Source organism: Wolffia australiana, chromosome 13, assembly GCF_029677425.1.
Source record: "Wolffia australiana isolate 7733 chromosome 13, ASM2967742v1".
Taxonomy (NCBI): domain Eukaryota; kingdom Viridiplantae; phylum Streptophyta; class Magnoliopsida; order Alismatales; family Araceae; genus Wolffia; species Wolffia australiana.
Window position 1 is genome coordinate 8,442,319 of NC_135847.1, and position 19,815 is coordinate 8,462,133.

Genomic DNA, 19,815 nt, shown 5'->3' on the forward strand with positions numbered 1-19,815 from the left:
AATCTGTGTGAGGGAGAGAGATGGAGGGACAGAAGAGAGTAGACCAAATGTAACTAAAAAATACCTTCTTTCTCCAATGACTTACCCCAGAACTTACAACCAAAACACAAGCCAAAAGAAGACCTAACTACCACAGTCCTATTTTTTCTTCCAATGGTATCATGTAACTTTCCTAAATGATTTTTCCGATCCTTTCTTTTTTCTAATACACTACAACTAGTTCATAGAGATCTATTGGGCTCATCAAGAAAAAAATTGGTCCTTCAGATAGGCACCTGGGATGCGAAGATTAATCTAGAAGGCTTAGTGTGATATTGAAGCTATGAACATCGCTTGCCATTTTTCAACAGTCGAAGGCACACAAGGATATCAAAATGAAAGTGAATCAAACGCAATCCATCAGATATCATTTACTATTTGGATTTCTTCTTCTTTTAACGTTTCTTCAAGTGCCAATAAAAAAATTAACAAAGATAAACACTGATATATTTATAGCGAAGTTATAACATAAGAAACAGATGAAATATTTATCAGACAGAAGATGGCAAACACAACAAATGTTAACTAAATTCACGGAACACTCAATGCCGAGTGTTCCGTGAATTCACGGAACACTTGGCAATGAGAAAAGTTCACGTTCCTACAATACAAGCTCACTATTTCATGGAGGCAAACCTCTAGAGGGATGAAGCGCAGACTTGAGAAAATTGATGACTTTGATGTATCTTCGTTTGATGTAAGGTGTCTCTCTTTCCACTCTTCCCACAAATAGCTGTTAACAGAAAGGTAAAATAATATTAATCATCATTTCCAGAAGAAACTAAGGACATGTTAATTAAACATAGAACATGAGAAGATTTTCTCAAAGAATTCAAATATAATACACAAACAAGGAAACAGCACATTGAGCACGCAAAGGGAAGGAAAAAGCTATGGAAAAAGAAATATTAAATGACGTATTTTGATTCCCCCCAAAATAATTCCATAATATTCTAGAAGAAAATTGGGCCTAAAATGCCAAAAGAAGATTAGAGAATGATAACACTCCATTGGGAGAAAATCCAACAGATAATGGAAGATAACACTCTAGTCAGTTAAAAGCTGTGCAATGTAAATCCGTTACGATTGCCAACAGAAATTGGCTATAGTAACTCCCCTAAACACTTGTAGCTCTCCCCTAAGGAGGAAAACAAGGACTCAGTTGAATAGAGGTTTGGAGATTCTCCCAGAGAGGATTCAGGCACCACGTGGGGTCTATCACCACATTACTTCTATCCTTCTCCTTCTATATCACTCCATCTCTATACTTCTATTATCCTTCCCAATTGTGACCGATGAGCAGAACCCTGCCAAAATCTTTCAGCCAACTAAAGTGTTTCTAATTTCCCAAGAGCGATAATGGAAAGAGAACCTAACCCGTTTCATCAATTTCTTTCCTTTAGAAGGTTCACTGTTTCGTCATATCTGCTTCAATAGAAACACATGACAAATTGAAATTGAAAAAAAAAACTCAATGGGCTGACGTTTTCAATTCACACCTATTGAAGGTCTATCAGCGGACCCACTCATAGTTGGATATACGAATTAACATTCCGATGAAAGAAATCTTATGTAGTAAGCCATTGTGCCATGAAATAACATTGAAACATAGCAAAGTAATTACTAGAAAAATCATAATAACTAAGAGTTATCTGAAAATTGACAAATTTTCAGCATTCATTCTGTGATACGGTCCCCGCCGGGACCGTATCGTGAAGGAGCTGGCCCTGGCGGAGAGGACGACACGCAGGGGGCGAGGGCGGCGGAGGAGCGGCAGGGTGGACGTCGTTGAGGTAGAGAGAAGCTACTGAGAGGAAACAACTTGTAAATTCATGTCCTGCACTCTGACGAGGAGGGCTACATATTTAAAGAGAAATGCAAGAGGGAATGGGAAAGATTATAATGTCCCTAGTGGGCTTACTAGAGGGAGTAGATCGTAACATTCTATCATCATGAAATGAAATCATTGAGTTTTATAGGAAGGAGAATAAGAAGGGAAACCAGAACAAAGGTCACATGTAAGTCCTCATGTCATCGTACTGTGCATAGCTGTGTGATAGATGACAAACTGATATGATCCTCAAACCTACTTAAAGGCAGACCCATCATTAACTTTTCTTCATGTTCCTTTCAATAATGCCGCCCTCAGTTTAGGAGGACAGGCTGAGAGTATTTTGCAATTGGAAAATCCTTGTCTCTTCTCCTCTCAATGTCCAAGGTCCCTCTCTCCTCTCAACCCCATCCATTTTGATTGTCCCTACCTCACCATGTCTTCAGGCGGCTTGTCCTCGCTCGATCCCTTACTCCTCTGTTCAAACTCTCCTATGATCATTCCCCTTTCACCTCTCCCTCCCGGGAACTCTATCTCGTTTGTCTCCCCTCGGCTCATTTGTCCCCACAGAATTGTTACATTTCATCATTGAAATTACATTGAAGTCGATGTCCCCTGCAGAATGTAATACAAACTTTGCCTTATAATCAAAACCGCACACACTCTACTTGTGCTCATGGCCACCTAATGTTCCATGGGAAATTTTGTTCTCATGGCCACCTAATTTATTGGCTGTAGACCATCATAAGTCCTCAATAATCAAAACATTTCGTCATCATCTATTTATAAACCCTTAGTTTCACTATGAACACATAACAATTGGTCGTGTATATTGATTCATCAGTTGGAACTAGTAGCGAAAAGATGTCAATCAAAAGCATTTATGACTCTTTCTTGGCTACCCCCATCACTACGAGATTTATCAATGTTATGTTTAGTCTCTGCATTGGCACATACTCATTTCATCTTCTTTGAGGGAACTCCCTTCATTGCTCTCCCATTGTTAAACTGCAAATATAACTGATTCCGCACCTTTTTCTGTCCTGCATGAGTTTATTTTTATTCAGGTTGTTCATGACAAGTCTTTGTCCACTCCTGCAGAGTCATCCATTCTCATGTGAAAGCCATCCATTACTCAGGTCTTGACAGCCTTCCACTATGCCTGCAGACACTGTTGGTACCACTACACTTGATTTAGCTACCACTACACTTGATTGTTGATTGTGTCACTGCCGAGGGCAGGAACAATAACAAAGCTTGGCATTGGTGCCACAAGTCCTGGCTCTGCAAGGGGAAGTTGTGCACTGAGTCCACACAACCAGCTACATCAGCCATTCGGTCAACAATGTGAGTGCCTGAGTCCACAAGCAAAAGAAATTTCTCTCACAGGGAAGGAAATCTCACATAGAAGAAACCTCTCTCGGGAAGGAGAAATCAAGAAGAAATATCTCTAAAGAAAGAATCCAAAAGTATACCAAGGAGTGGATTGCGTGCCTTAATATAAGGAAACAGAACCAAAATAGTAATATGGAACTAAAGATAGGTGCTCTTTCAAACAAGAGCAAATGAAAAATATTTTTTTTGAAAAAGGGGGGAAAGGTCACTTGTCACCTGAGATTGGTGGACCTCCCTATAAGATTAATACAGAGAAACATAACCTAGACTAAGGGGTCCCCACACCCTCTGTTCACTGCTCTCTAAACAAAACAGAGGCTAAACTCTCTACATGGTGCACTTTGTCATCTAGCGATGCCCCTTGTCCTTTGAAGATGACCTTGTTGCAGTGCAGCCATAAGGCCCAGAGCACAGTAAACAGCCATCCCCATTCCTCTTGTCCCCTGGGTACCCCATTCTGTAGTGAGTCCCAGGACTCCCCAGCGGAGACATTCACCCTTATCACATCATGGCTGCCCCACGTTGCCTGAGAGAGCGGGCATTCAAAGAAAGATGTGAGCAGTCTTCTTCACCCACCGTGTACATAACACACTCTGTCGGGGCTTCTGGTAGCCATTTCTTCCTGGAGGCCGGCGTCACCAATCTTTGTTTAGTGAGCAGCCACCCAAGTAGCCGCACATTAATGGGATCTTTAACTTCCATACAACTTGACATGCATTGATGATCAACAGTTCCTCCTCTGATTGCCTTTGTCTGGTCTGTACATATGCAATCCTGACCAAGATGGGTTTACCTGACCACATCCACCCTTCTTGAGCCCTGGTCTCAGGTTGCAGAGGCAGCAGAGACTGTTGCATCTTCCAATATACCTCCACCTTTTGTGCTGACAAGTTGTCGAGGATCAATAGTTTCCATGTGCCATCCCAACAGTCCCTGACCATGGCACTGAGCATCGCTGCAAGGGAAAACAGCCATGGGATGTCAGCACGTAAGGGGCCTGAGCAGACTAGTCGTCCAGCCAATAGCAGAAAGTGGTTCCTTCGCCCAGCTGGGTTGCAAAAAATTCTTGCATTTGAGGAACACCTTGCCGAACAAGACGTTGCATCAGATTGGACAGAGCTAGAAAATTTAACAGGAAGTTCTGACAATAGACTTATCTAATGAATCCCAGAAATATCTATATTTATGCTTCCTGGGGTTTACCCTATTGGGCCACATGTTTTAGTATTCTTTTCCCTACAAAAGCCAAAATATATTTTGATTTGACAGTTGTCTGATGGTATTTGGCATGATATCTGTCAAGTGTGAGATCATACTGAAACATGCTTTCCCATCATTTTTCTATCATCATCAGGAACCCCTTTATGTTTCATATCAATCATGCAATACTTCTAAATTTTTTGACATTGTATTGCTATCATTCTGAAATACATTAGAAATAGATCAAAGACTTGTATTTCTTAGTGGGACTACAAGAATGTCAGGATGTAAACCATATATAAAGTCATTGTCTTTAACGGAAGGGCACACCACCCACACGACTGACATCTCTATTTGTCGTTGGGCCATATTCTGGCTGCCCATGTTAACCAAGTTATTTTTACAAGCCATCAGCAGAGCAAGTCTAGTCTCAAACTATTTAAGATGAAGATTGCTGCCATTGTCAACGCATGTATTTCTTTGTGGAACCTAGGGAAAAGACTTTTCTTCATTTAATCAGATCGTCAGGATGTAAATTCATTATTCTGATGCTGATTAGGCCAGCTGACAGGTTGACTATTGCTAAATGATCTGCCCCAAATCTGTCGTAGCTAGATTTACCATTGAATCTAAATTATCGGGTGATTTTTTTCAATAAAATATGCGAGATCACTCAAAATCTGTGACCCTCCCAATGAGATAAATAGATATTACTGTGTGTATATAAAAAAAGAAGACTCATTTTTTCATTTCTCTCTCTCTTTATGCACCTTCACATTTTTAGGAGTGGCCTATTAGTTGTTGATTTAAGGCGTATTCAAACTCACAGTGTCCCTGGATTGCTCTGATACACTCCTAGGAGCACATCAGTGGCCCGCTTACATCACAACTTAGTAAACGCAATCTACACACTACTTAATCAAACAGGGGTGAAACTAGCTGTAAAATGAGAGGCTCTGAAGTAAGATGAGCTTTGTCGCATTTGATACATTCTCGACCCCTTGATATCTTGAGGCAGAATCACTTTAACTTTCATAAGTTTATTTCCAGATATTCTGAGACAGAATTGATTCCACAAATTTATTTCATAAAAAATATTCCATGAGGTTAAAAAAAGAAAACTCACCTCTGAATAAGTTTTTTTAAGCCATCATGATTCCCTTTCATAGAATCCATGTGCAGTACACATGGAACCTTACATGCTTCCCGAACTGAATCTTCTGAAATAAAATAACATTTTTTGCGAGCCATTATGCAAATCATGTGGAAAATGCCAGTTGCTTAATGACTGGGAATTACCTTTTAAAAAAGACACCTCTCCAGGATGACAGATAACTAGCAAGCTCCAGTGAAGGCTGCAAAAATGATAGAAAACATAAGAAACCAAAAGACTGTTCAGTTGTAAAGCATGCTAAAGCTATAAGCTTCTCACTTGTAGTTGACAGGAATGAAAAGGTAGTCTTTTTCAAAAATATTCACTTTTCTGGTCCATTTACGTACACGAAGGAAAGCAGTCCTGCCTTCTGCAGTACTTAATGGGTCTTTATCTAGATCAACTAACTTACGGAAGAAAAAGCTATTAAAGAAATGAAATCTAGGCCTCTCTTTTGGTGGAAGCTTGTTAATGAGATACCTGCAACAACCCAACCATCGAAAAAAGAGAGAAGTCAGAGGTTGGGGATTTGTAATAAGTCATGTTAAAGGAAAAATCAAATTTAAAATTGTCGACCAACATAGTATATCTCAGAAGTCAAATATACCATCAAAGAAATCAACAAATATTCATCAAGGAATGAACTCATTAGAGAAGCAAAAAATGACTAACTGTGAGAACCTATACACTGTTCTTTTACAGTTCATCAAAATCATTTCGGTGATCTTCCAATAACACAGGCAGAAAAAAAATTAAAGACTCAGTTTTTAAATTTCAACTTCGGTTGTATACTGATAGCCTCTAACTTCTCCAACGAATTCAAGCAACTCCCAGTTATGCGCCTAATTCTCAACTGCGCTACACCATTATCATTAGACGACTATGTCTTATGTAAGTTTTGACATTATTTCATGATCTGAAACATATCTCCCACCTCTAGATTGTTTTACTTATGAATACATCAATGCAGAAACATTCCATGGGTTGACAACAAGAATGTTGGCCACATGAATAATAGAGGACTTTACAAACACTTAAGCTATTTCCGAAATTATAAACTATAATATTGCAGCGGATGCACTGTAAACTTCAAAAAAAGGTTATACTTCATAAGTTAAACTTACTTGATGTAAAAGTCAATGATAGTATCATTGATGAAGGTTTCAGGTTGTAACAAATCAACATCCCTTTTACTAATAGAGACAGCATCAGGATCACCTTTAGGATAGATGACTTCATCACAAGGCCCCATGAAGCTGACAATCCAAGATTCGATCAAGATTATGAATAACTTGTAAGTGGAAAGAAAAGCATCCAAATAAAAATTTTAAGATGTTGATTCTCATCAAGTTTTCGACAAATTATTCAGAAAACTATGAAGGGCAAGAATTTTTGGGATTACTTTAAAAATGGTCAAATGGATCAGAAGCTCCTATCCCTTTTACAAAACATTCTCAATGATGTACTATAAGCCAAGTAAGCCATGGTACTTGTGAACAACGTATCCAAAAGAAAAATCTTATATCAAATGCGAATCCTTGTTTCGTGAAAGTGAAAAATCTAACCCTGGGTTGTGTTCTTATTGGCACCAAATAGGGAACGGCAACCGTCATCTGTCACATCACACGTCACGGTGACGGCAACTTGACGGATGACGTGACGGTTACAAAATTAGGGGTCCGTGACGGTGACAGTGACGGAGAACGAACTGGGCGTGACGATGACGTGACGGCGACGGGGGGCCTCGGACGAATGACCTGACTGGACGGCCATCACGGATGATGGCCGTGACGGATTTTTAACAATGACAAAAAAACTTAAAATCGTTAGATTCAAGCTTTTTGACAACCAAGATTTCGCCTCGTGGTGTCGCTAACTCGATTTCTTGGCATTTTGCAGAAAAATCCCTGCATTAACTCGCGCACACAAAAGGATACCGTCAAAAGATAATTGGAGACATGCCCCTCCAATTCTCTCTCCTCAGCATGGTTGTTTTCCCGTGATGGTGACGCCATCCGGTGACGGGGATGTGACGGGGACGTGACAGGGACGCCACAAATAAATGACGGTGGCGCGAACGTGACGGTTTTTTTCAAAATCCTCGGACGTGTGACAGGACAATGACGTGACGAAACTTTCGTCAAGTCACTGTCCGTCACGGATCGTCATCCGTCCCATCACATCCGGGCCGTCACGTCCCCGACATGCCGCTCCCTAGCACCAAATCAAATAAAAAATACGCTTCATATGCAAAAAGGATACACATTCCAGAATAATTAAAAAAAAACCCAGAAGTCTTGAAACAAAAGGGGTACTGTGTCCAGATGGATTTCCAGTTTTCTCCTTTAGTGAGTTCTGGGAGCTCATTGAGACAGAGGTCATGGACATATTGGAAGAGTTTTGGAGTGGCAACTATGGGCTAGATCATATCGACCACTCACACCTCTTCCTCCTGCTGAAGTGCCAAGGGTCACCTGCATTGTTTATGTTTGGCCAATCTCCCTATCAAGTTCCATTTATCTCATGATTGCAAAGGAAGTGGCCAACATATTACATGGGATGATTGGAGATCTAGTCGAACCCTTTTAGTCGGCCTTCATTCATGGCAGGCAGCAGGTGAATCGTACTGTAGTGGCGGGCGAACTGCTAGCAGCATGGAAGACAAGGGGGATGAGGAGCTTCATGTGGAAAGTTGACTTTACAAAGGCATGTGATCTTTTATGGTCGATTATGAGGACGAGAGGCTTTCCCACAGAATAGGAGGAATGGACGTGGCGATGTGTTGGGTCCTATTCTTTTTTGGTCCTGGTGAACTGGCAACTGTAGGTGGGATATATCCATTGCCGTCGGCATGTCAGACAGGGAATTCTGTTGGCACCATATTGTTCATTCTACGGTTGACGCTCTGGCTGAATGTATCATTCAAGCATGCGCACATGACCTGTTGAGGGGTTTGCAGATGGCAAGTTATCCAATATGTATTGCATTATTCCAATATGTTGATGTCACTACATTCTTTATGTAAGTCAGACCTGCAAGCAAGGAACCTCTCCATACTATTAGACCTATTTGCATATTTTTGGGTCCTACAGACCAATCTAGACAAGTCAGCATTTGTGGGGTTTGGGCTATCATTGGTGGAGGCATAGTACTCTAGGGCCCTGGGGAATGATATGATTCAGAGACAGGTATATGAGTGGAAGAAATCCCGTCCGAGGCAAGGCCTGGACACAATGGTCCAGCGCATTACCATCCCTATTTAACCCTGTCTTGGAAGAGGCTAGGGCAGGAACTAAGTCATGAATCACTCTACGTCATCTCCTCCCCTGTGCTTGCAGGTCTGACTTCGTCTTCCATTTGAGCTGCAACTGCTTTGTTGGCAATCCTTTGCCCTCCTATCAACCCTGTTCTGTCCTCTACCCCGGGAACCTCTTCATTCTCTCCTCTATTGCTTCCTCAGATGGAGCAAGTTATTGAATCACATTATTTAAATTGCGTATCTATAAGAAGATCCAAAATGGTGTTGTGAGGACCTTATCAGGACACTTATTGGGTCAGTTCCTATGGGCTGCCTTGGCCTGCCATTGATGGGGGGGATGTCTCTTGACCACAGACTGGTCCTGAACCTCCTGAAGGAAAGTTATGGCTTGGAGCTGGATTGGGAGTGGCGTATGGTTCAAGTTCGCAGGCAATCTACATTGTGGTCTGGCATAACACAGATCTTCTGGTGAACCCAGAAATTTTTTGATGCCAAACTCGGGGGTAGCTCCATTGTTAGAAACTGGATAGAAAATTGGAAAGGTAGAGGCATCCTACTGGAGGAGTTTCCACATCTTTTTGCCCTTGCACAGAATCCTCACGCAACAGTCAGGGGGTGTTGGATGACATATGGTATCCAATATTACAAGGGGCTCTGTTAGATCAGAGAGTGTAAGAGGTTTTTTTTTTTGAACAAATAAAGAAGATCACCCAGCTTGGTGAACCTCCGTACATGTGAACAGGCGGGATAACTAGGCCAATACAATGGCCCATCGAGCTCGACATAATCTCTGCTAGTCCCTGGCTATCCCATGTCGCACGGGCAATCCCACATTGGAAAAAAAGATGCTCGCACTCCTTTTCCTCCTCCGTAGACAGAAGGCACAGTGATGATTCTGCCGGGAAAAACCTTTGACGTCTCACGCGGGTCATTGTCCGCTTTCTGGCGAACAACCAAGCAAACACCATAACCTTCAAAGGTATCTTTTGCCTCCAAATAGAGCGACATGCCCCTAAGATGATCGGGTCCTCCTTGTGGTGTGTTCTCGACCTCTGGTATACTCCTCGACTGGAGAACGAGCCAACTGCCCATATCCACCCATCTGTCATCCCCTCCATTGGCCGCCAGTTGCCCAGTGTTTGCTGAAGGCTTATGAAATCCTCCACCCGCTGATTGGATAAGTTGGCCGCAAAAATTGGAGACCACACACCATCCCAACACTCTTCCACCAATGCTTGCCACTGACGAGCTAGGGCATACAGGCGAGGGAAAACGTCTCGAAAGCGTCCATGCGACGTCCAATCATCCATCCAAAACCTAAAGCCGGCGCCATTCCCCAATTGAGCCCGGGAGAATTCCCTAACCAAGGGAAACACCTTCCTCATCCCTCTCCAAAAGGCCGACTCCCGCCTCACATTATCCATCAAATTCTCCCAGTCCAAATTGGAGCTGTATCTGTCCCTCAAGACAGACTTCATCAGGTCATCCTCCGGTCCCACGATCCGTCTAACCCATTTCGTCAGTAGAACCACATTTAGTGTAGCTAGGTGCGGTACTCCAAGTCCACCCTGTTTAGTTGGCGTGCAAATGTTTTCCCATGAAACCAACGCCATGCCATGCCCCTCCCCTGCATTGGACCCCTTCCAAAAGAATCTCCGCATGAGCCCGCTCAGGCGTTTCTCAACACCCACCGGAAGTTTAAACATGGATAGATAAAAGATTGGTATTGCTGATAGTACTGACCGCAATAGCACTAGTTGCCCCCCTCGCGATAAAACTCTCTGTTTCCATCCCTCCAAGCGTCTCTCCACCTTCTCCACCACGGGTTGCCAATCTGCTTTTTGTAATTTACCGGCGGATAGGGGTAGCCCCAGGTATCGCATAGGCAATGATCCCACTAGCGTTCCAAGCGCATAGAGCACTGGGTCTCCTCCTCCGGCGATAAACCAAAGCCCACAAATTCTGATTTTCCTCTACAGAGAGTGTAAGAGTGTAAGAGTTGATGCACATGCAATTGTCACTCTTACAATTCAGATCTTTGAATGATGCAGAATATGACTGGGAGTAGCGAGGCTTCTCCTTTTTGGTCAGGGATCCCTATATGAAGATCAGATGGGGATATAGGAGGATCCGACAACCGTTACCATACGTAGCCTTTTATGGAAGCAGACAGTTCCCATAAAGCTGCAGATTTTTGAATGGTTGTTGATGGGGAGACAACTTGTTGTAACACTACTCTCCAGAAAATGTTGTTCCCTGATGCCTTGGCAGAATTTGTTGTGTACATGGGACAACAAAAACTGTTCCCATCTCTTCTTTACATGTCTGTTTGACCAAGCAATATGGGCTTCATGGCAGATCCCAGGGGTGGATGTCAACTCTAATGGGGCCCTCTGGGGCTCTATCACGGAAGGGAGATGTAAGAGGAAGCCACAATGGAGAGGCTTCTTCCGGTGCATTGGGCGATCTGGTTGCACAGCAATGAGGTGGTCTTTGAGGGAAGAACAGCAAGGATGGACAACATTCTTCATGATGTGGAGACTTTTGTTACATACTGATACAAGCCGATTCTTTTCCAAGCATTACCAAAGAAGGAAAAGAAAGCTCAACAACTAAAGATCTGAAAAGGTATAAATAAAGGGGGACAGCGGCTGAAGAAAGCAGGCAGTTTCAAGATTCAGTTGCAGTCTGCAACCGGAGGCTGGAGAGCGGGAGTCGGCCTGCTGTTCCAGAAGGGAGAGCTTGTCTCTTCATCGTTTCCCATTTCTTCATCCTTGTTCCACTTCTTTTCACCTCTCACACCTCCCCTTCCACATTTCCCCTTATCGTCTGAACCATCGCTCTTCTGTTTGAATACTGGAACAATTTCCCTATTCTAGTGGAGTTTTCTATTGGAATTACAGAAGATCTACAACACATACTGGTCTAGAAGGTCGTGAAGGGTGGGGGGCATTTTGGCCTTCACGTGTATTCAGCATTCACTTATTTCAGAAGCATCGCATTAATCACTGTTCTCAAAAAATAAAAAAATGAACGGAGGTGAGAGAGGAGGCTCAAAAAAAATCCTAAAATGGATGACTTGATATGAGTGTTTCATCTGCTTTTATAGGCCGCGAAACTTTTGTACAATTTCATAAAACGCTTGTACAATTTATAAGGAATAACAATTCTGCCCTACCATCAAACACCCTCCATTTTCAGGGAAAAGCCGAAGAAGTATGCAGACAACTAGGAAAATGATGACGAGCCAGTAACCACCACTTCATAGTATTTAGCACTTAAAGCAACATTCCCAGTTAAACATGATATATTCCCCTAAAATTGATTAATGGAGCACTGCAACTTACTCAGGTAGGTGATATCTGGAAATATTCAACCGAAAGCTCTTAGCTTCTTCCTCTTCATCTGAGGATTTAACTCTGCCAAAAAAAGTGTCATGAAAATCAGAAAAGCTGTTGGCCTAGAAAACAGGAAGCAAAGTTATAAATGACATAAGGAAGAAGTTCACATTCATTTCAATGAAGTAGAATAATATGCAACATAAAAATATTGATTATTGTCTGTAAATAACATGTGCTCCAAATTTTTGTGACATAATGAAATGACTGAGTTATGCATGGAAAAACCTCGGGAAAATTCCATACCGAGATAGATAGAAGGGTGTAACAAATTTATTCTAAAATAGGGGATAATGAATACGGACATTATAGTCAAACAAGAACCCTTGAAAAATGCAGAGATTTAAACTGCAGGGAAAAAATAAATTTACTCCCAGAAGAGGAATCAAAATGAGTATGTTGATGAAAAAAAACAAATTCAGGAAATGCATGGAATTGGATAAAGATGCGTCTGAAAAAATCCCAATGAACCAAATGGTTTAATATTCCGACATAATAATGATTATGTGCAGAATAGATAAATTGAAACCGGAATAAATTCCTCTAATTACTTCCTGTTGAAAGGACTGAAATCAGCATTAAAAATACATCCTCACACAATGTACAACTGAAATTAGAGGCATCCCACATCATGAAAAGGATGCAAAGAGGAGAATGTGTCCATTCCCGGATAAATCTTGTTGAAGATATGGGCTGAACGAGCATGAGAATAGGCCCAAGTGAAGACAGAACATTATTGGGCCCTCCTAAGTTATTATCGGGTTCTAATGATGAACTGGAAGAACTCTGCTGAGTCCTCTCCGAACCGCAGGAGATGGTTGCCCATCATACGGCTCACCAACAGCACTTGCCTCTAAGGCGCCACAAAAATGGAGAAATAGAGTCAATCAACGTTGTACAATTCAAAAAAAAGACTCAATAATATTGGATTCATATAAAAAAAACCAATTAATTCATTACGTGAAGGTCCATTAGTTCTGGTTAACGGCTAGTCAAACGAGTCAAACTAGCCCTTAGAAAATAGCGGTTAGAATGGCTATTATAAATAAGTTGTATGAGGCTTTGGAATGTACTATCTTTTGACAATTTAATAAAAGTTTCTCTTCTTGTTTCTTGCTCCTCTCTTCTCTTCAATCTTCAGCTACATTCAACAAATCTTCTCAAGTATCCAAAGAACTTAATATTCAGAGTTTTAAATCGGGCAAAACGAGCTTATCCGGAGCAAGGAAACGAAAAATATTTGGCAAATGAGATCATGGAGAACAGGGTACCAAACCACCTGTTACAGCTTCCCAGAATACTTTGCGTAGTGAAAGAACTTGAACAGAAAAGAACATATAGGAACTTTCAGTGGGTGAGATGGAATTGCCATCTCACCTACTGAAGATGGTTCAAGCCAGACTCACAAAAGAGGTTGAATTGCCATCATTAGGGAATGAGAGAAGTACTTCAAATGCTGAAAACCTTTAAATCAGTGGGAAGTTCGGATGACAGATAACCAACCCAGCACCAATACATTTTAGCTCTGCACTAAGACTCCATCAGTAGAAGAATGCTTTAGAGAGTGTCCATTTGACAATATCCACTTTAGTCGGAGTTTAGCACAGAAGAATATCAGGGAACCCCTGAATTTTTTCCCTCTTCTACACTCTGAGAAGAAATGAGCTCGAATCAATTACTCAAAAGCCCAGGCCCATTTGAGATGAATTTGAGACTAAATACTGCAAGACGGGATTTGGAATCAGGAAGGGCCACCGAGGATAGAAGAGTGATTTGAAACATCTCAATCCCTTGGGAAACCTTCTCGATATCCTATCTGTTATCACTGAATTTTAGAGAACTATGCCAGTTCTTCACCAAAAAATCTAGCGTTTCTTAGCAAAGAAATAACCTGTCAGTTAAATCAAAACTGCAAAAACAGATGTCCCTCCACGTAGAGATTTGAAGTCCAGTGAGAGATGAGATGGAAGGAAATCATAATCTAAGCAGAGAAAGGAAATTATATTGAATAGAATGGACGAGAAGTCATTCAGATTCCCCCTAGAGTTCCGTTCAGTACCAAACTCCTAAAATTTGGTTTCGTATTAACAAGTTTTATGTAGACATAGTTTTTTTTATGAAACATTGATGTAGACATATTTGTAGAAACCCAGAGAGGAAGTATGGGTTGAGAAGAAACTTCATTAGGTTAACTTCGTTCACTTCCAGGAGTACATATTGAGAGAGTAGAAGTCGAGAGAGGAACGCAGGGTTACAAAAGGAAATAAGAAAAGCAAAACACCAACTACATATTCAACAGTTCCCCTCAAACTGGCGAGTGGATATCATCCATGCCCAGTTTGCCGCACAATTCTTGGAAACGCGGAGCAGACAGGCCTTTGGTAAAGATATCAGCCAATTGCTGGGCGGAGGGAAAATGTGATATGTAAAATTGTCGGGACTCGAGCTTCTCTTTGATGAAGTGTCGATCCACTTCGACATGCTTAGTACGATCATGTTGTACCGGATCATGGGCGATGCTGATAGCCGACTTGTCATCACAAAATAGTTGAGTAGGTTGATCACACGACAGCTTCAACTCTCTGAGAAGATTGGCGATCCATAATGCCTCGCATATGCCTGTGCCAGAGCGCGAAACTCAGCTTCAGCACTAGAGCGAGAGCCAACAGATTGTTTCTTGCTCCGCCATGTGATAATATTCCCCCCAAGAAAGGTGCAGTAACCCGTGGTAGAGCAGCGTTCAACATGAGAGCCAGCATAATCCGCATCAGTATAGACATCTAACTAAAGGCCACACTTACGCTTGAACTGAAGACCGAGACCCAGAGTACCTTTGAGATAACGAAGTACAAGGTTGACAGCATGCATATGACAGGCCTTTGGTGAATGCATAAATTAACTTAAGACACCAACAGCATAAGTAATGTCAGGACGAGTGTGAGTGAGAAAGAGTAGCTTCCCCACCAAGCGTTGATACTGCCCTTGATCAACAGCCTCCTCGTGATCCCCTAGAGAGAGCCGATGGTTCACCTCGATTGGAGTAGGAAGAGGTTGGGAGTCCGGCTTGCCAAGGTCTTGAAGAAGATCAATAATATATTTCCATTGGCAAAGGAAAATCCCAGTTGAAGAGTAGGCGACTTCAATGCCAAGAAAGTACCGCAGTACACCAAGAGGTTTAATGTCAAACTCACCAGCGAGATAAGTCGCTAATTGAGCGGCGGCCTGTGAGTCATTCCCCGTGACAATAATGCCATCCACGTACACAAGAAGGATGGTGACTCCCCCGGACGGGGAATGACGGTAGAAAAGTGTATGGTCACTGTTGCACTGAGAATAGCCAAATAGGGTCAGAGAGTGCATGAAACGGCCGAACCAAGCCCGAGGAGATTGCTTCAAGCCATAGAGAGCCTTCTTGAGACGACACACCAAGGGAGATGCCGAAGGGGGAGCCACATAACCAGGAGGCAAGGCCATATAAACTTCCTCATGGAGATCACCATGAAGAAAGGCGTTCTTGACGTCGAATTGCTGAAGGCGCCAATTGTGATGAGTCGCAAGGGCGAGAAGAAGACGAACCGTGTTCATCTTAGCCATGGGAGCAAATGTCTCCAAATAGTCAACACCGAATTGTTGAGTATAGCCCTTAGCCACAAGACTTGCCTTGTACCTCTCAAGAGTGCCATCGGACTGATATTTGATGGTGTAAACCCATCGACATCCAACGAGGTGCTTGCCGTACGGTAAAGACACCAGATCCCACGTCCGGTTCTTCTCCAAAGCAGCTAATTCCTCGTCCATAGCACGTCGCCAGTCAGGGGAAGCCAATGCTTCAGCCATAGTCTTCGGAATGGCGATGGAATCCAGACGGGTAAGAAGAGCACGGTAGGACGGAGAGAGGCGAGAGGAAGAAAGATAATTGGCTAACGGGTATAAAGGAGTGGAGGTGCATTGGCGAGTGGCTTTGCGGAGGGCAATAGGAAGATCATCACCTGAGGGAAGGGGGGTCTGATGAGGAGTGGATGATGATGGAGGTGTTGGGGCAGGAACAGGCAAGAGGGAACGTGAACGGCGATGGTACGTGGTGCCATCAAATTTAGAGGGAGGAACCAAGGGAGGAGAAGAAGTCGAAGATGGTACAGGAAGTGGAGACAAGGAGAAAGATGGAAGGGGTACAAGGAAATCCAGGGAGTCAGCACAGGAAGGAGAAGTAGAAGGAGAGGAAGACGAAGAAGAATCATAAAAAGGAGTGGATTCGTCAAAGGTCACATCTTTGTTGACAATGAAATTATTAGTAGAAGAATGATAGCACTTATACCCTTTTTGATGAGAAGAGTAACCCACAAAGACACATTTGAGCGCCTTAGCGTCAAGCTTGTCGCGAGTAGGATGACGATTAGGGACGTAGCAGGTGCACCCAAAGATCCGGGGAAGGAGGTGAGTTTTCAAGGAAACCGTGGGGTAGGCGTGATGGAGAGCATTAATGGGGGAAACATGAGAGAGGACACGAGAGGGGAGACGGTTGATGAGATGGACGGCAGTGAGAGAGGCCTCCCCCCAGAAAAATTTGGGCATGTCCATGTGAAGAAGAAGGGAACAAGTGGTGTCAGATATATGGCGAAACTTTCGTTCTGCAAGCCCATTTTGTTGAGGAATGTATGGACAAGAAGTTTCATGAACGATGCCATTGGAGGTGAAGAAGTTGGAAAGGGTGGAATTAACGTAATCACGGGCATTATCAGAGCGGAAGCATTGGAATGAGGTAGCAAATTGAGTTTGAATTAAGGCGTGGAAAGAGATGAGAGTTTGGGAGAGGTCGGATTTATTTTTGAGAAGATATGCCCATGTAGCATGCATTCTCTTCGCTTTCTCTTCTTACTATGGAATACAGACTAATACAGTAGCCGAAGCTATGGCGATACGTGATGGTTTACTCTTCTGCGAGGAGTGAAACCTTTATAATATCGTTGTAGAATCGAACTCACAGGTGTTAGTCGACATGATTCGTGTAGGTACATGCTCCCAGTGGCGGCTACAACGGGTATGGCAGGACATCATGCGGTGCCGCTCTCGCACAACTAGCGTTCGACACCAGCTGCGAGAAGGCAACCAGACAACAGATGCTCTTGCCAACCATGCGGTACACACACGACTCCCTTCTACTCTTTTTCTCTCATGGCAGGCGCTCCCTCCGACAGCACGGGGATGCTATCGTGTCGACCGTCTCGACTTGCCGACCCTCTGCACGCATCAGACATTCTCGAAGGGGGCCTTGCGAGAATGAACGATCGCGTAGAGCATTCAAGGTGGAAGTGCTCACCCTCCCGCCTAATCCATTGATCATCTCAAACCAAAGGGATGGACTGTGCCCACCTCGAATGAAGACCTCGCAACGCACTTTATCGATACCACTTGACGAAGGCGAGGACATCTTCAATACTGCTCCACCATCGTTATCGGGGGGGGGGGGATCCGGTGGGACGTCGTCGCGGGCACATATCCGAGCACCTGCCAGGTATCATTTATGTATCTTTTCCTTTTTCTGAACATGGGCGTGGACGAGTTGGATCCGAGTGTAATTGGGATATTTATACGCGTTCCATGCCTATAAACACTTATAAACACTCCACTTATATATAAAAACTCCCCTGGGTGGCATCCAGGGCACAGATGGATCAGTCTACGGGCACAACCGGAAGGTTGGCCGTACCCAGCACCGTGTTTTTGCCATTAAAAAAAAATAAAAAAAAAACACCAGTAAAATCATCCACAAAAATCACCAAATAGCGAGCACCCGAAACACTCGGAATGGGGGCAGGCCCCCATAGAACACTGTGAACGAGAAAGGAGATGTCGAACGTGAAGATGGATCTGAGGAAGTATATGTGGTCCGAGTGTGTTTAGCTAACTGACATGGTTCACAAACAAATCTGTCCGCAGGACGTCCACGAAATAAATGCGAAAACATAAGTTTCAAGGTAGAAAAAGAAAGATGGCCCAAGCGACGGTGAAGAAGCCAAAGAGGATCCAACGCCGCCATCGAGAGAGCTACACCGAGAGTCGGGGCCGAAGGGGAGGCGGGTGGAGGACGATGGAGAATGTAGAGGCTGCCATGCCCCTTAGCAAGTGTAGTCGTCTGCCCCGAGACCTTATCATGATAGAAGCAGAAATTAGGAGTAAAATAGACATCGTGACCAAGATCTCGGACAAGATGATGAAGGGATAGTAGATTCAGGGTAAGGCGAGGAACATGAAGAACATTGCTAAGGGTAAAGGTGGAATTCAATTGGACAGTTCCCACATCGGCCACAAGAAGAAGAGAACCGGATGCAGTACGGACGTGATGAGGACAAAGAGGAGTGTAGGTAAGGAAACATTGGGAGAAAGGAGACGTATGGGCGGTGGCACTGGAATCAACGATCCACTGTACATTGGAAGAAGAAGTACCTTGATGAACGAGGGAAGTAGAGTCCATAAATTTGGATTGAAGAAGCTGGCGAAGTTGATCGATTTCATCATGTCGAAGCTGGGCGACCTTTAAGGATGTGGCTTCAACAGTTGGCGGAGCAGTTGACTGAGGTATCTCAGTGATAGACGTAGGAGGAGTCATGAACTGCCCGGACTAGGGAGGAAGATGAGAGACCAAGTGGCTTTGATGGGCATTCTTCCGTTGGAGCTTGTAACATGTCTCCTTGGTATGACCACGCTTCTTGCTATAGTTGCAGAAAATGGAGGAATTACCCAGAGCACCATGGCCTGTAGATGCCGATTGTTGGACCGGGGAGTTCATGATCGGTGACGGCACCTTAGAAGAGGACATATACGGCAACACCGCTGGAACAGATGTAGGTCGTGAGCTCCCGAGCTGCTTAACAGCCATCGCCGAGGCGGGTTCGGAATGGAAGAGGCCGAGGCGAGTTTCCTCCATCTGAACTTCCACCAAGGCTTCCTTCAAGGTACATTCTCCCGATGAAGTTGGCCGCGTAAAGACTCGTATTCAGGATTCAATCCCATGAGGAATTTGAAAACCCGAAGCTGTAGAACATATCCACGGTCAACCGAATGTGGGTCGGGAGGCATGTAGTGGTCCAATTCAGCCCAAAGAGACAACTCCAAATGATAGGCCCGAACAGAGCGTGGACCCTGGGTCAAGTTCGTGGAGCGAGTAACGAGGTCATAGATAATGGCCAAGTTATTCCGCTTAGAGTGGGATTCTTGAGCGGCGTCCCAGATCTCCTTCGCTGAGTTTAAGGACAGGAATTCAGCAGCATATGAGGAGCTGATACTGTCGACCAGCCACCTGTGGACTACACCTTCGACATCAAGCCATTGCTCATAGTGCGGAGCAGTAGGAGACGGCGGAGCTTCCACAAGTTGCTTCATGAGCTTCCCTTTCAACGTAATTTGAACATACTGACGCCATTGAAGAAGATTCAACCCCGTGAATCGGAATTCAGTAGGCATACATGGCAACGAGTAGTGTATGGAGCTCAATTCGGATGAGTGAGATAGTACGCCCGGAGGAGCGACAGTAAAAGTAGTA

At 43.6% G+C, this 19,815-nt stretch overlaps 1 protein-coding gene across 1 annotated transcript in view; it reads right to left on the reverse strand.

Moving 5' to 3' along the window:
* LOC144711084 (putative ubiquitin-like-specific protease 2B) overlaps positions 1–19,815 on the reverse strand; it is a 33,739-nt gene that overhangs the window by 2,170 nt on the left and 11,754 nt on the right. Inside the window, exons 9-14 of the mRNA XM_078585008.1 lie at positions 12,225–12,296; positions 6,743–6,874; positions 5,898–6,098; positions 5,765–5,820; positions 5,592–5,685; positions 676–772 (exon numbers count right to left, since the gene is read on the reverse strand). Coding sequence (XP_078441134.1) covers positions 676–772; positions 5,592–5,685; positions 5,765–5,820; positions 5,898–6,098; positions 6,743–6,874; positions 12,225–12,296 — 652 coding nt within the window. The remainder of the gene's footprint in view (positions 1–675; positions 773–5,591; positions 5,686–5,764; positions 5,821–5,897; positions 6,099–6,742; positions 6,875–12,224; positions 12,297–19,815) is intronic.